At 40.0% G+C, this 18,183-nt stretch overlaps 1 protein-coding gene across 2 annotated transcripts in view; it reads left to right on the forward strand.

Annotated features, from left to right (window-relative positions):
• IRS2 (insulin receptor substrate 2) overlaps nucleotides 1-4,779 on the forward strand; it is a 29,479-nt gene extending 24,700 nt beyond the window's left edge. For both annotated transcript variants that reach the window (XM_037136463.2, XM_037136464.2), the window contains one exon: nucleotides 2,296-4,779. Coding sequence is in view for 1 of the 2 variants with exons in the window: in XM_037136464.2 (XP_036992359.2) it covers nucleotides 2,296-2,300 (5 nt within the window). In the remaining variant the exon portion in view is untranslated. The remainder of the gene's footprint in view (nucleotides 1-2,295) is intronic.
• The last annotated feature ends 13,404 nt before the right edge of the window (nucleotides 4,780-18,183 follow it).

Here is an 18,183-nt window from a genome sequence, read left to right on the forward strand (position 1 = left end):
GGAGTGCTGCACACATTTCAAAGGGCTGCTTTCACTCCCTCCCAAGAGAAAAGCTGTCATGGGACTCCCACTGGTGGGAATTCTCTCTCACTCATCAATATCCCATGTGCCTCAGTGAGACCCTGCACCAGAGTAGAATTTTTTTTAAATCTTGAAAAATTATTGCATGGATAAATGCATGAATGAATGATTTCTTTGCCTTTATCAGCTCTTTTCTTTCATAATGCTAATGCATAGAAATTAAGGTCTTGATAATTGTACTTTAGAAAATAAGATTACATGTTCAAATTGATGTGTGCTCACGAACATCTAATGATAGGACTTGTTTCATAGCAACAAAGTATCCTTGAAAATGGAGTGAAAACGGCAGTGGCCCTGTGAGTTTGCAGATGAGAACAGAAAGTAAATTTCCAGCAATAATTAGCCCCCCCCATTTATATGACTGTGTTTTAAGTTTGGGGAATTAAAGAACTTAACTTGTTTTCCTGTTTTCAAGATAGTGGGTATAGAGTTAACAGGAGACAATTTAGCTAATCATTAGTGTACAAATAAAATACCCCGTGAATAGAAATCTTTTCTGTAGGTATATCCACAGGGTTTGGATTACCTCCTCTGGGGGCTGGTGGTGGGATTCGTCTCACTGTCAGGGACTGAGGAGCAACGTGCAGTCATTTCAGGGGCAGAGGCGAATCCAGGCGGATTTTAGCAAGTGCCTCCTTTTTAAGGGATCTGGACAATGTTCAGATTCTCACTGCAGTTTCTTAGAACTGGAAATCACAGTGACTGAGTGAAACAGCTGGAGGACACATCTCTCCTTCAGAGGACATTTTGGGTCCTGGTTTTCGTGAGGTGTCATTTATAGAACAGTTTATCTATTAAAGTTTTTGAAGGGCCCTAAGTAAGGCTTTTTAAAAATAGTAAGATACATAACTAACACTGCCTCAAAATGTCACATTATAGGGAGATTTTAAAAACTCATGAAAAGAGGCGGTATTTCCATTGTATGTTGACAATGCCTGGTCAGTTCAGGCTTTTGTTTTTTGGGTTGCACTCACACGGTGCGGTCAGGGCTCCCAGTTAGTCCCAGGGAGCCGCCTGGCGTGCAGGACCTAAGCGGTTTCACATGCTCACTCCACTCCCGGTTGTGGGACACACTGGGAATTTCTCTCTTGCTTGGGATCTGTCTTCTGAACTCAAGATGAACAGAAAAGAGTGAGATTCACAAAGAAGTAAAGCAGAGAGTGTGGTGAGCATCTAGATTAGAATTCCAAATGATCAGAAATACGTGTTATATATGTGCACCTGCAAGGAGAAAACTTACCTGCTTGAGGTAGGGCATGACCCACAGCGCTCAGGTGTAATCTAGTGGCTGCAGTTACGGAAAATGGTGAAATGAACAACTTGGCATTTTTGTTAAAAAGCCTAGAAGCTTTTTTTTAGAAAGGTAATATACTGTGAAATGTCAAAGTCTGTCCCTTAAAGAAGGACTACTTTAAGTAAGAATATGCTGGAAACTGGAAAAAAAGTTAAAGAAGTTAGTCTTTAGCTTGGAAGGGCGGTGCTGATAGAGCTGGTTGGGGCTCCCACGGCCATGTCTCCACTGCACTCAGCATGAGAGCGCATTACTCAGCCTGGAACACGGGGAAGGTGGGGAGATGAAGGGGGCTATGTAGCCAAACGTGTCATTGCGGGAACTTTTTGAAATCTTGTGTTGTTTTAGGAATATGATGGATTATCCAATCAGAAGAGTTTTTTGAGGGCAGAAATGTGGACTCCTTACTTCTCCCACTTTCTTACTATAATACGCATTCGCGCATTCGGGGTAGTTTACAGTGTGCTTTAACGCGTGTTGTGTTTTCTCATCTTCTCAGCAACCCTCTCAGCAAGGCAGTGGGGCTTTTTCCCCTCAAAGAATGATGATGTAGGCAGTTAGAGGGGCCATTGCCAGGTCACACAGTTCCTCTTTATAAAGGGGAGATTATGCCTCTGTCTCTTGTTCAATGGAATGACTCAGAAAAGCATGTGCAAAAATTTTCAATTTTCTTAAATTGAAAATACAAGCTTCACTGTCACTCTAACCCTAATAGTGCTGCCTCCAGGGAAACTGAATAGGTGTTTACCCATCAAACTTGTTTCTGGAATAGGGAATGAATAAATGGTTGCTTCCCAAAGTGTATTATTTTATGAAAGTCACACAGATCAGAAAAGTGGGTTAAAGACGGATCCTTTCGCTAACTCTAAAGATTGCTATGTTCTCCCAATGATAACTACTGACAGACTCCTTTTCTTTTTCAGAGTGAAGATCTGCCTGGCTTTATTACCATGATATCACCCATCAGAGAATCACATTAAAAGAAGAGGCTCAGCATTTTTAAAAAATCTGAAGCTGCTTACCCTTTTTCTTTTGGATCTGAGCAATTACTTTGTTTTGAAATATCTGTGATTGTATTAGACATGGAACCAACAAGGCAAGAATACCTGCCTTGCTCTCTTGTTTCCATAGGGGGCATTCACCCTTGTGCTGTTTGTGTTGTGTTTTGTTTTGTTTTGTTTTTTCTTAACACAATTGCCGAAGAAGTTATCCTCAAGAAAATTAGATGTTTTCATTGGCCTTTTAAATTGTGGCCAGTGGCTTAATTTCTTCTCACTTTCATTTTGGCAAAGCAAATTTGTCCCTCAGCATGCTAAGAAATACTACCAATACCCATTCAAGTGGTAAAATCTGGCATTTACCGGCATACACTCAAAACTACCACAGTGCTACCTCAGTTCCAGGTAAAGCCGGATTTGCATGGTTGGGGGCCGGCAGGACCTCCTGTGTTTCTCTGCTGAATGTGGCACAAGTGTGGTCATCAGCCTTATTAAACTGGTTCCAGTACACAGCTGCTTGTTGGACTCCAATCCAGGTACTGCGTGTTTACTCACAGACAGAGCCCAGTATGGGACTGACTCCTCAATGGAAATGAAATTTGAGGTTGAACTTGGAAGATGGATTAATAAATAATAATTATATGTAACTGAAGCAACCTACTTTTGAAAATCATCAATTGTATTGGGTAGTGGGGGTGGGGGGCAGGGTGTGGGGAAGGGGTGAATATCTCTTTTTACCTTTAACAGACTTGTTTAATCTTCTCTATGTAGATATTTATGTAGGTACTTCAAATTGCAAAGCCTTTGATCATATTTACAAGCTCAAATGTCTCTGCTATCCTTAATCTTGAGCTTGCATTTCTTTAACCAAAAATTCACATAGGCATGCTAGCAATTTAAGGGTGGTCACCACACCAGTTAAGCAGATTTTTAAAAAATATTTATATCTTGACTAAAATGCTATTGTGTGGGTCAACCAGGCTGCCCTGAACAACAACACAACAACAACAAAAAAAGGTGGGGGGTGGAGGAAAGAAACTGATAAAAGAGGCATTTTGGCCTCTGTGTTACTAATAGAAAAAAAAAAGAAGAAAAATGATCTCACAGTACGTGTCACTTGTCGAAAAAGTTCCTGACAAGACAACTCCGGTTTTACGTCTTCAGTGTTCCAAAAAGATCAGTGTTGTGGCGATTATCACAGGTGTCACCTAAAACTGCTGCCCATGACCAGCAGAATGTCATGTCATCTCGCTGCTCCCGTGACACCTGATGGAGGGCTGTAGACCTGTTCCTCGCATAGGTGCATCCCCAGTGCCTGTCTTCTCTAGTAGTCCTGTAGACTAGTTACACTAGTTCATTGGAGGTGTGAACTTTTTTTCAAGGGAAAAATATATAAATATTTAGATATATATCAGTATAGAATAATGCATTAATAAAAATGTGGCTTTTTTAGAGGAAGACCAAAAAAATTCAATGTCTTAAAAATATATTTAATGGCAATGCAAAAGTCTTCCTGCTTCCACGCTGAACTTTTTAGAACAGAGGATTGTATTGCAAGACAAAGTTGAATGTAAAGCGATACCCCTGAACATTTTTTAAAGTTTTACTTTTCTAAATTACACTTCACAACAGTGCATAGACCATTAAATGTTAGTTTGAAGGTCAATTTCAGTGTGTAATATATATGCTTTATTAAAATGTGTAAAATGTCCTAAAGTTTTGATTTAGTTTTGGGACTAGGAGTTGATGGGCGGTATTTGCTTATGTGACTCCCCCCAGGTACAGTAGGACTGAACATGGACCCCGCTGAATACAGTGTATGATGCGTATTTAAGTAGTTCTCTATATTTAGAGTAGTCATGCCACTATAAAATGGTTCATGTTCATACTGCAACTTTTAAAACAAGCAAAATAAAAAGTTGATAATATACTAAATTTTCCTCTATCCTGTACATTTCAAAAAAAGGCATATGCAATATTTACATTTTTAATTTAGTTTACAGAATGGAACCAAAATGTATAAATGTTATGTTTGCTAAAAGTTCACAATGTATATTGGGTCTTTGTACATTTTGCCTGACTTAACCTTAAATTTAAAATATTTTTTGCTATATAAACTTTAACAGTTATTAAACAGTGTTTTCTTTTTGGGTACGTATTATTTCTGGATATCAAGATGTTAAATATATTTCTTGCTATTGTGATATGACAAAAGACCTAATCTTGCTCTGTCTTCCACTGTACACGCTGTATATAAGGGTCAATGTGGCGCTGCTGGAGACGAGGACACATGGAGCTAGACTAGTGCATTGTATTTAGTCTGTATTGATCATGGATGCTCTCCTTAATAGCCATATGCAATAAAATAAAATACATTATTTATGAAATGAAGAAAGCCTTGAGGATGTTGTATTTTTCTACATGGATTCTGAATTTAACACAAAGCCAGTCTACTCCTGGTGTTTTGGAGTAAATAAGTAAATACTCGGCTCCTAAAAAAAACTTTGATACCTCTCAATTTTAAAATGTTCTGGGGATCAGAAAATAGTCCCAAAGTCACAAAATTTTTGAAAAAGTAAATGTGTTAAAGGACAAAAAAGACTTTTACTTTGCCAAACAGGATCCTTGCAAGATGCTGGAAGCTATTTTAAATGCTATACAAATATTAAATCCTTTATAGCACATGACAGCCTCAGGTGTTAGGAATCACCATCCCCAATTTATGGGTGAAGAGGCTGAGGCACAAAGAGGTTAAATGACTTTTCCAAGGATATAGCTCATGAGTGGCAGAACCAGGAGTGAAACCCAGAACTGCAGCCCCAGCATCTGTGCACCTGCACCGCCATCATGCAGCCTCCCAGAGATGCACATACAAGGATTAAACCACTGCAGACATCATGAAGACATAGAAGTAAAGACAGAGCCAGGAGGTGCAATTTAGTAGACAGAAAATATAAACATGATAACTTGATTTTTATCAAGGACAACTCTACCTCCTTGTTAGAAATAATTTTTATGCCTCCTTTGTACTTTAAAATTACTATAGTAATGCAATAACATGGGTGTCATTTATTTTGAACAAATATAAAGCAGAGGAATCTGTGAAATGATTTAAAAGTAATGGCTCTTAATTCCCAAGACAATCATGTACTGCGTGGTTTGGGGGGACTCTCAGGTGACAGTGTGACCTGTTTGTGCCAAGACAGATTGTTCTGAGGACTCCCATTGGGCACAGAAGGAGTTACAATCTGCAAGGATGGATGTCTCTGAAATATAACCATTTTAATGATGAAAGGGCAAATGATGGATGTCATGCTAAGAGAGTCTTTTCAGACAGGAATTGGTAAATGTATTAACCCAAAAGAGTCAATTATAAATAAAGAAGTGAGGAGTTATTTCGAAGGGCTGTAGATCCTCAAACCATAAACTTTTGAGAGGAAGCTAAGTGTTGCACAACATAATGAGATGAAAGACAAAGATTGCACTTCATTGATTTTGGAAGTGTGGTTCTGACTCATTGATGTTCTCAGTAGTCATTTTGGAAGATGTGATGTCATTATGGTGCTGTCTTTAGATTCAAGAGTCCCAGTATCTTTGAGCTAACCTACAAGATCATAGCTAATCCCTCATGAATCTATAAACTCAGGTTAAATACGTCTTAGCAAGTTTCCAAGTTGATTTGGGCAGACTCCTCATACCTTTGTGCAACTAACTGAACTGACTAGGTGCCTGCGTTACTTATAGCAACTCTTAGATGCCACCAGTTGAAGGACAAAGGGCATAATTGCTTCTTTTGAAATATCCAGTGACTTCATCTTTACCCCAGTAGTGCTGCTCTTTCATTTTTCTCTGATTTATACAACTAAATGAAATATGTTTACAATCCTTGTTTTGGCAGTGATCTCTATATGATAGAACTATGTAGTCTCATGTTATTGACAGTTCGAAAATGCTGAACGTCCCTTCAGGATCTCCTGTTAAACTTTGATTCTTCCAGCTGCATTTCTGTTCTTGTCTCTTTAGCCAGTTTTCACCCCATAGCTCTAAAGGACTCCACATAGCAATTTGGTGGTTTCCGTAGCACCTCCTTGATTTCATATTGCAACTACTTTTCTTGAAGCTACTTGAGCCCTCAAGTTACTCACGACCTTTGCCACTGCATACAGAAAAAATTGTTTTCTCTTTGGGCACTGGTTCCTCTGATTGGGGCTATACCTTCTAAATTTCCCACCTCCCCATATCAGAATGTCCTTCTTTTACCTAGGAACTCTAAAAATAAAAATTTTACCAAAATTCATTTCATCTTAAGAACTGTACTTCAATTCTTGGCTAGCCTACTTGAGTGGCCCCAAACTCTCATCAAATAATGTGCAGGTTCCCACCTCTTCAGACCTTCCAATTTGTGACGTCATAAATACTTGAATAATGTTCATGTAAAACAAAAACATCAAATTAATTGAGTTTTTCCAAAAAGACATAAAATACAATATAAGTACTTGTATTGATTAGCTACAAATAATAGGGGACCAAATTCAATGACTTAAACCAGTGTGTGGTTCTCAAACTTTGGGACTTCTCAGGATCCCCTGAAGTGCTTTTCAGACCAGCTCTCTAGGCCCAGCCCCAGACTTTCTTGTCAGTTAGTTTGAATGGGACCCAAGAATATGGATTTCTAATAATTTCCCAGGTGATGCCAATGCTGCTGGTATGGGATCACACTTGGAGAACCACTAAGCAGTAAAGGAATGTATTACCTCACATAACAAGAAGTTCAGGGTTAAATGAAGAAGACAGCTAAATGACATCATCGGACCCAGGATCTTTCCATCTTTCTACTCTCTCAGCCATCCTTTAGGATACTGGCTTTTCTCTCAGACTTGTCCCCTTGTGTTTATAAGATGGTTATAGCAACTCTAAACAACAGTTTGTCAATTAATAATATCCAATAGAGATAGCTTCTCTTCTTTGGTACCTTTTTGGGGTTATAATGCTAACAATCTCCAAACTACCCTTTTTACCAAGTGCCTTACTTTTATGACCAGAGCTGGGTCCCATGCTCATGCTTTCATTGCTCCCCAGGAAAGGAGCCTGTGCTGTGGCTGATTTACACTCAAAGAGATTCACCCTATGGGCTGAGAAACACTCAGATCAGCATCCCATGAAGCACCAGGCTGCTAGGTACTGAATAAGCTCCACGTTGGGCATATGCACTGAGAAGGGGCGGTGTGCCAATGGGAGGCAGCTGACAGTATCTGCCAGGGCAGCAGAAAACGAACTTGTGACCAAAACCATTTCCAAATGCAATTATTCCTCAACTGTGTTGTTCTCTTTACTCATGGTGCATGTACTAACAATCTCCAGTGATTTTGAAAAGAAGGATTTATAATAAAGCACAAGTAGAATAAAATAATTTCTCATTATCAAAAACATAATAGTGATGCTGGTCTATATATACACGATTTTTATTTTCAAGACCCTGGACATAATTCTACTAATTTGTTTCTCAAATATGTTTGCTTTTGTTACTGAATTCTGTGATGTTGGAAGCTATTTTATAAAAGATCGAGATACAAAGGATGGATAGTCGGACCTTTGAAGGTGCATGAAAGAGCAAGGACTATCTGGGTTGTAAAAGAGAAAGCTGTGGTGATTTATCAGCATCCATTACATTCTAGGCTATGCAAAGGAAATGACTTGTCAGCTGACCTTGGAAGAAGATATAACTAGAAAAAGGGACAAAGAGCAGTGGGAAAAAAAGTGTTTTCCACAAGAAATAATTTGATAATGAGGATTATTAAACACCAATATTTATGTCAAACGTATTTTAGATAACAGTCAAGCCTCTGTTCTCAAACATCTTGGTTCTCAAACAATTTGGTTCTTGACCACACTCTTCATGGAAAATGTCCTGGATATCTAACAAATTTCGGGTCTCTATTTTTGGGCTTGATTCTCTACCCGACAACCCTGTCAGGCTGATATGTGTATGACCAGGCACACATCTCTCAGGCAACAAAGGAGATTCTGGTTTTTAACAAATCGCTTCTTGAATAGTTTTCCAGAATGAATTAAGTTCAAGAACTGAGGTTCCACTGTACATTTATTTTTTGGAGATTTTAAAAAATAGGACTCCGTAGCCATCTTCCTTTGAAAGGATGAAAGAGCACTGGGTTGGCCACACAAGCTCAACATGCCCTTACTAAGTGGCCCACACATTTCCCAACTCCAGAAGCAGGAGTTTTGATCTCTTCAGTGTTCGCGTCAGCAGCACTCTGGCCTTGTGCAGGGCACGGCCTGAAAGCCCATTTATCCTGGACCTGTTTCTTATTCTAGCATCTCTGAGGATTAGCACACCACTTGGCACTGGATTTAAGCAGGGAAAAGAGAATTATTACAGTGTGTCTTATACCTAGTTTACTTTGTAACAAAAGTATTTAAGAATTTGAAGGAAAGATCTTAAAACTTGAAGGAAAGATGAGGATCTTAGGTTAATCCTATCGGCTACTTTTATAAAATCATGCTGATAGAGCATCTCTAATTCATATCATTTCAAGGGATTATAGAACATGGTGCAGCAACGTGACATAATGATCTTTATAAAATGCACATGTGAACACGTGTCCATTTGGGTTAAAAATCCCTTTGCCAAATACTGTTTTCATCCCCTACTCCTATTATATAAAAAGTAAAAGAAAAAATCCTTAGCCTGCTAGACACAAAGCACTTTGTGATGTGGCTTCTGCCTATCTCCTTTGTCCTCTGTTCATAGCCCTCCCCCCCACGTTCCACCCCTACTGAGAATCTATGCCCAAGACGTACTAAACTACATGAATTGCACCCACCTCACTGATGAAAGAAAACAACAAAACTGAAAAAAATTGCTGAACTTGAATTAATGTTTACTTACCAAGAGGTATTGTGTCATAAAAGATGTTGCAAGAAAAGTTTATGCAAACTATTCCAAGTTGGAAGTATTTTTTAAAAATACACATTTAAACACTGCATATCACTCCATGTAAAATCTGAGGCTACTCACATGATCATTTCCTCTCACTGCCTCTTTCTTTTTTTCTCCTCGTATTTGTTAGTTACATTATTATTTTTGCGTTGTCAAAGTTAAAAAATTACATTTTTTCTGTAACATAACATGATCTTAAAATATCCAACTTCAACTTAAAGTGATTTATTGTTTTTCCTTAGAACATGCTTACTTTTTGATCCAGCTATTAATTGCCTAGATTTCTTTACTAAAATCCAACAAACAGCTTCAAAACTCTTCAAGAAAACTTTACATGTGCTATATAACCTGAGTTCTTTCATATATGAGAATATTTTTGCCTGTTAGTTGGGTAGAATATCTTTAGGTTATATGTTCTTTTCTCAAGAACTTTACATACACTTCCCATTGCTTTCTGGCATTAAATATTGGCATAAAGAAATATTACCTAATCTGATGTTTTACTCTCATAGTGATTTTTCCTTTCTGCTTAGAGATGCCTGATAATTCTGCCTTTATCCTTTGCAGTTCAGTAACTTAACCAGGGTATGTCTCAATGTTGTGTATTTTATTTCAAATACTCTTGGCAATACTTGGAAATCTGCAGCTACAGATCTTTCTTTCTGTCAAGATAATGTCCTTGTTTTATACCTTTGAATACTTTTTTATGTTTAATTTTATTGAGCTCTTTGGGGGCAACGATTATCTCAATGGGCTTTATCTTTAATGCATTTTTATATCCATATATTTAGCTTCCCTCTAAATGTCTTAATATCCTTCTCCTTTTTCATGTGTGTATTCACTATGAATTAAAGTTTTCTCTATGTCAGTAATTCAAGTTTCAGCAACATTTCCCCTGTTTCTTACCTTTTTATTGTATATATTAGTACTGTGGCAATGATGTTTTGGTCCTCAATTCATCAACTTTAGGACTGCATTCCCTATTTTTATCTTATTCTGATTTTTGTTTAGTAATTCATTTTTTAGCTCTTAATGTATCAAATCTAGAGGTTCTGCTGAATGGTTTCTGAGTGTGGATCACTTTGGGGGAATGGCCTTGGTAAAGGTACCCTATACACACTGTCCCTTATCTATGTAACTTCAGGCTCAACTTCTGCCTCTTGGCCCCAACCTCTCAGTGTTTGTAGTAGTTACACTAAACTCATCACTGAATGTTAATCCTTTTAAAATCTGTGACTTTACATTAAAAATTCCCTTTGCCCTACAGTATTGAAACCTCCTTATTTACCTGGAAATTGGTACTCAGTCTTCAAATATGACCTGTATCAGTTAGGATAGGCTAGGTGATGCTGCATTGACAACCAAATCCCAAATATCAGAAGCTAATATCTCACTCACAGAATCTCCAATATGAATGGGTAGAGGGAGGTGTGGAGTCTGGCTTATGGTGCTACCGGAGACCTAGGCTGATGAAAGCACCATCATTTGACCCCACAATCACTGCACAGTTAGTAGAAAACACGGTAAATTGTTCAGTGTCTCTTAAAATTTACACTCAGAAGTAAGGCATGTTGCTTCTGCTCATGTTTTCATTGGCCAAAGCTGATTCTATGGCTATATCTTCAAAATGGATGGAAGGCAACCCTACCATGTATCAGAAGGAGAAAACCCAGATATATTTGGTGAATAGTTTTAATGAAAACACAACCTATTTTTAACTTACCTGAGCAGTAGTTACTCACTTCTCTGGATCCAAAACACCCTGCTCACCCCTGTGTTATCAGATCTTCCGGGTTTCAGTTTGTCTTCTGTTCATGTATGTTTCTCCATGAGAAAGCAACTTGCTGGAAAGAATCACATTGTAGATATAGGAGCTACCCAAACTCTGTGAAACAATTGTCCTATGACATTTATCTACATTGCCATTTCATATTAACATCCCCCCTTGGGATACATGTTATTTAGAACACCAAACCTCAGAAAGATTAGATAACTTGCTCAAAGTCACACAGCTAATAAACAATGAGTCAGACCTGAAAGCTGTTGTTCCAGGCCCCAGCGTTTGCCCACCATGTTTTGGGAGACCTAGCACAACAGGATGCATAGCAGGTACTCAACAAATATTTGTTAAATATTTTGAAGGGACGTGTTTGCCTTATATATTACTATAACAGCACCAGTCTGAGTTTGTTGTTTTTCAGTGATTATAACATATATTTGCCTTATTTCTTAATATTTACCTCATTTATTGTTTATAGTTTTACTCAGTTTAATTACTCAGGGAATTAAAATACATTCTCTGACTTATAGTAAGTGATGGATATTGAATCTTTGTGCTCTCCCAATGCCTAACATGAATGGAAATTACATTGAGCTATGTATAATAGAAAGCCAAAACAACAGTGGTTTCAACAGATAAAGGTTTATTCTCTTAGGTAAAACTAGACTAAGTGTGGGCATTCCAAGACAGGTGTAGTGTTCCCATCAAGTTTCCCAGGATGTCTCTGTCATTTAGCTTTGCCATCCTTGGTGCATATTGCTTGTCTTCAAGTTTGCTTCATGGTCCAAGGTGGCTCTTGCAGCTCCAGCCATCACATTTGCTTTACCAACAAAAAAGATGAATGGAAAAAAACATTAAAAAGGTATCTCTTCTGGCTTAGTCAGCTACTTTAAAATTAATCTTCTGCTCAAGTCTTACAGGCTGGACTTTAGATAAATGGAAAAGCTGCAAGAGATGCTGGGAAACAGACTTTGAACCGGGAACATTGTAATGCAAAGCACAACCAGTCTCTTAGTATAAGAAGGATGAGGGAATGACAATTGGGTAGACAATGGTAACCTCTGACATATCATATATGTAGCTCTGAATTCAAAAGCAGCTGCTGCTTTTACATTAACTTGATCATGTGTTTTGATTTAAATATATATATAAAATTAGGTTTCTTTTTCTTTCAAGGATTTAAAAAACAGCATGAATCTGAACTGAATGAGAGACTGAGTCTGAAGGCAGGGTCCTTATGGGTAAGTGCTGAAAGCCTTAAGCATAGCAGAATAATGGTTGAACTAACATGCCCTCACTTTGACCTAGGAAATATTCTCATGCGTATGTCTAATAAAAATTACATAATCTTATGTTGTAAGAACACCTCGGCTTTCCCAGGGAAAAGTGTACAAATTTAAACTGACTAAGATTACATGTGACCCTCAGTTGTGGTAGGACTGTCTTAGCTCTGTTTCCTCACTCAACTGCCCAGAGGCAACAGGAAATTTGTTTGAAGCTAATTCATGGCAGGAATTTCTAAGACCTCCTGCAAATTCACTCAGCTTATCCGCTTCTTTGGAAGATGTAGAGAAGCACAACTCTATCCCCGTCCAAATGGACAGATGGTTGCCCTCAGGTGACTGAGAGTCACAGTCACAATCTATGCCTGCATGTTTGAAACACATATTGAACATTTCTCCTCCATCATTCATGTCTTCAAAAATTGTTTACTGTATTTCTTCTCCACATTTGCTTCTCTCCTGGGCACAGAATATAGCATGGCGAAGAAACCTTAGTGCTTGCACTCACTAAACTTGCTGCTAGTGATAAACAAACAAATAAAAATAAAGTATGAGATGAAGACAAACAAGACAGGGAATAAATGTAGAGAAGATTAGGGCTGGAATGAATGGCATGAACACTATTTTTTGTAGGGGTGATCAGAGAAGGACTCTCAGAGGAGGTTACTTCAGACCGGAGTCCTGAGGGTAACCTCTTCTTCTCCAGAGCCCTGAAGAAGAGCATCAGAGTCCTAGACACCAGCATGTGGAAAGAGCCTGGGGCAGGAACATACCTAACCAACTGGAAAAACAAGGGGAAAGCCAATGGCTTAGTTCGTGCTCCACCATTCCACTCTGTACAGTCCACTATTTAACTCATATGTTTAAATGAGAATTAATTAGGCAAATAATCTATCAAAGTTGTGCCATTTAAATATCACTATTAACAGCGTTGCTTTACTGTCTAATACAGCAAACAAGGAGGAAGGACAGAGTTGAACAAACAAACAGAAACTTCCTTGGCTTTGAAGGGTTATTCATTGAGGGGGGCGGGGTGGAGTGGTAAATATATTCCATGAGAAAGAGAGGGCAGGATGTAGGTAGGCTGGACATTAGTGTAGACCAGGGGTGTCAGACTCATTTTCATGGGGGGCCACATCAGCCTCGTGGTTGCCTTCAAAGGGCCGAATGTAATTTCAGCTCCTCAACGGTTAAGGAGTAGTTGCATTTATACAGTCCCAAGATTACATTTGGCCCTTTGAAAGCAACCGTGAGGCTAATGTAGCCCCTGGTGAAATGAGTCTGACACCCCTGTGAACAGTGTGTATTCCAGCAGGGGCACTGTATGATGTCCACACATTACCAGAAGGGCTGTAAGTGAAGTATCAGGCAACAGTAAAGTGCTCAGAATGAGGTTTTTGCTGGGAGAAACTGCCTTAGCTCTGCTGTTTCAACAAAGTACTTGATTTCCTTGGAGACCCAGAGCTGCCGCAGAAACCACAGCTGACAGTGCAATAATCCTCTTCGGGTGGACACGCTGAAGGACAGTGTTTAGGAGCCAAGGTTCTCAGGGCCAACGTGCATGGTCTCTGCTGCAGGAAAACACACGTGCCATTTCATCACTGGCTAATCGCATAGCGGCCTTGGATGAAATCCACACTTAGAATGAATTGGGCCTACGATAACAAGATCTTGATTCTGATGAATCCACCATCACACTTTTCAGATAATTTTGTGAGTCATTGTAATCTAAATTATTAGGCTCTATATTTTCTTTACTCACTGTATAATTACTGAAATCTCATATCTTAGTTATTGTCATCATTGTTGACGTCTGCTAAAAATGTCCATGCTGTCCAAAAGAAAGCAAAACACACAAAAGCTGTGGTCCCTGTTCTCTCATGATGATGAGTATTTACTGACATACTGAGGAGGGGAGATTGGCATGTTCTGTTAAAATAACCAGATATTAAGTTTTCAAAAAGGTGCCCTCACTCCTGATGTGTTTTTACACGGCACTTCACTGCCCCATCCTGTGATGTGCAAGGATGCCCAGAAACCGTCACACCTGCAGTGACCTTTCGAGATTAGAGATTTGGTTTATAACTGTTGTGTCGGCTGTGGGTGAGCCAGTTTCCCCTCAAAAGCAAGAGGACTGGAATTTACAATGGTAATAGACAAAGGACACCAGGGTGTCTTTGCCAAGCTCCTTTATTCTTGTAGATGTGTTCACATACCTCTCAGACCACTTGCACAGAAGGAGGGAAGCGTTTACCTAACACAAAGCCAGGCCCTCTGTAAAGAACCCTGTTGGCATTATTGGAGTGGTAATGGAACCTTGGCCTTCATGTGAACGAGCTCCCCGGCTGGCCAGCAGCACCTGCTAGCAAGGGCTCAGAGTGATGCTACCTCTAAGGGAGCTGAACCTGGGTGGGCTAATCCCCAAACACCAACACCATCCTGGGCTCTTCTCTGCCACACTCACCCCGCGGAGGCATGAGAAGAGCAGGGATGTCCACTGCCAACCCAGCAGCCCTCGCTCCACTCTCTCCTTTGCAGCTCCATCAGTGGCCTGAGATTTCGAGGATCTGTTGGATGTCAGGCTCTCCTTGGCAGGCAGCCAAGATTTTGTTTACTGCTCTCATTCACATTCCTTCCTCCTGTCCAGTCCAGTTTTTGAAAACATTAAACTCTTGGCTTGCAGTCATCACTTCCTGCTTTCAGCTGCTTGGCCTGAACCAATGACATCGGGCCAGTGGCCAGAGCCAGCCCTCCCTCCGTGGGCAGCACCACTGCCCCCACAAATGCACAGAGGCCTACAGACAGAACGCAGTGCTTCAGAGAGCTGTGTGTTTCTCTCTTATCACCTCCCTTATGGTCACTACAATAAAAGGTAGCTGACTTCTGAACACTCCTTATGAAGAAGTGTGTGTCTAACTTGGGCCATGGAGATATAAAATTACAATTATACTATATTCATCCCCTTTATCCTCAAGGAATACAGTCCAGGACCAGTGGGGGATGCCTGAAACCATGCATAGTGCCAAACCATATATATGCCATGTTTTTTTCCTATATGTGCATACTGATGGTAAAGCTTAGTTTATAAATCAGGCACAGTGAGAGATTAACAACAATAACTTAAAATAAGAGAACAATTATAACAATATACTATAATAGAATTTATGTGAATGTGATCTTCCTTCCTCTCAAAATTTCTTGTTATACTCAACTTGCCTTTACACTTAAAGGAAACACTGACTGCTTCTCTTTGGCATATCCAAATTGCCAGCATCAAGGCAATTATTAAGTAAATAAAGTTTACTTGAACACAAGCACGGATACTATGGCAGTCGATCTGATGACTAAGGTGGCTACTAAGTGGCTAGGGGGTGGGTAGCCTGGATACTCTGGACAAAGGGATGAGTCACATCTCAGGCAGGACAGAGTAGGAGGGCACACGTTTTCATCATGTTATCAGAAAGGCACACAATTTAAAACATATGAGTTGTCTTTTCTGGAAATTTCCCTTTAGTACTTTTGGGCTGTGATTGATGCGGGTGAGGGGGTAACTGAAACCACAGAAAACAAAACCTTGGGTGAGGCAGGGTGGGGGGGGCTACTGTATCTCTGCATCTAGGTTAATCATGTCACCCTGCCTTGGTATTACACCATGTTTGCAAGATGGCAGCCCTCTCCCCCTCTCCCCAGGTTCCTCCAGAGTTCTGTTCAGTCCTGGAGTCACTCCGGTAATGGAGTTCTCTTCTGGCATCCTCTAGAAGTCTAATTGAATACAGCAGGAAGCAGTCACGAGAGCCTTTTAGCATGTCTGCCTCCTTCCAATTGCACATTTTTCAAATAGGAAGCAAAGTTGCTCCATTCTGAAGAGTAAGTAACCCCCTCCCTCCCACTTAACTTTCCCCTGCACACACATTTCCACATTCCAATTATTCAAAGCTATGTTGTTTCCTCTCCACTTAAAGTTTTCTCCTAATTCCCTGGAGGCATCCAGGTGTGGCTGAAAATATGCTCAACCCCAGGAGTAAGTATCTACAGCTCAGGGCAGTGAACTGCAGATCAAGACAGCCTGTGTGGGGAGCCTAGTGCTCACAGCAACCTGTAGCTATTTACCTGGTGACTCAGGAAGGATGCAGAGGCCAGATGGTTGGCACATTGAAAGGCTGATGGGCACTTTCATTTGATTGCTTAAGAATAAGCTGAATGAAAAGGGGGTTTCACAGGCCCTCATTCTTTCTGTAGTTCCAAAGTTTCATTATGCTGCTCTCTCAGCAGTTATCTCGGGGGAAGAAAACAGAGCGCATTAATTATGTTTTCTTTGCACTCAAGGTCAGGTAGGAGGGTGAGACTTCTAATTCTTGAACTGCACGAAGGAGCATGTATAAGTAAATTTAAAATATATTGAAATAGTTTTTATTATTTTCAATAAAATAATTTCTAATCTTTATATGTTGCTATAGACTGAATGTTTGTGTTTTTGCCAAATTCATTTGTTGAAGCCCTGAGATGATGGTATATTGGGAGGTGGGGACTTTGGGAGGTGATTAGGACCGGAAGGAGATTAATCCCCTTACAAAAAAGGCCTGAGAAACCTCCCTTGCCCCTCCTTCCACCTGAGGACACAAAGGGAAATCAGCAATCTGCAACTCAGAAGCAGGCTTTCACCATGCTGGCATGCAGATCTTAGACTTCCAGCCTTCAGAACTGTGAGCAATAGATTTTTGCTGTTTTTAAGTCACCAGTTTACAATATGGTGCAGCCCACGAACTAAGACATTTGTAAAGGACCCACTTGTGACTAATATGTGGAAGTGGCTGAACTGAGACATGTAAGTAAATGTCAAAACAAGTAGATGGCAGAAAATGGGAGTCTGCTCCTCTCCATCTCTGGCACTTGGAGATCGCTGTTAGCTACAGTATCAAGGTATCTGAGTCCAGAGCCTGGGTCCGTGTCCTACACTACATTGGACTAATGGCCGACATTGCTCAACTTCATGCTCATCAGCAGAAGGTGGAGGGGAGATCTCTTAGACTTCTGCTGGGTCCATGAAATAGTGAATGTACATACGCAGACTCTTAAAAGAGTGAAAGTGTGCTGTACTGTGCAGGTAGTAAGCCCACACCAGCCACTAACATGAATGTCAGCAATCTGCATTACTTTGCCTTGCCTTTTTGGTTCATACCTAAAATAACTTAAGTGAGCCCTATACTGAAAGGTGAGGAATTTGTATAGTTTCTTTGAAGAATTTTCTTTGGAAAAACCTAAGTATAGTTGTCATTTAATAATATATAATACTGCTTTTTTAACATTAATTTGCACATAGTTATTAAATGTGGATTCTGATTCAGTAGATCTGGAGTGGAGCCTGAGACTCTGCATTTCTAACAGGCTCCCAGCTGATGCTGGTGCTACAGGCCTGGGGACCACACTTTGGGTAGCAAGGATATCTAACGAGAAACATATAGTTAGTGGGACATCCATACTAGAAAGAGGAGCTGACTCCTAAAAGTTAGTGTCTTCTACCTCATTCCATTCTTCCCCAAAATCTGCCTTATCCAACTATCACAATAATAAGGCTAAAAAACCAGAAAGGAACTGGGAGGTCAACTCGTGATCTGGTGCTATGGTAACTGTAATTGATTATCAGAGTGTCTCTCCTCTGAGACTGAAGTACCCATGGCCTTGGCCCTACTGAGGGGGCGGGGTGGGGACCTGAGAGCCTCTAAGGCAGGATAGCCTGGGTTCTTCTGGCATAAATCTCTCAGTTGTTCTCACCAATGACATCATGCAGTGGA

Source organism: Artibeus jamaicensis, unplaced genomic scaffold (genome assembly GCF_021234435.1).
Source record: "Artibeus jamaicensis isolate MK-2021 breed Jamaican fruit bat unplaced genomic scaffold, CSHL_Jam_final contig_559, whole genome shotgun sequence".
Taxonomy (NCBI): domain Eukaryota; kingdom Metazoa; phylum Chordata; class Mammalia; order Chiroptera; family Phyllostomidae; genus Artibeus; species Artibeus jamaicensis.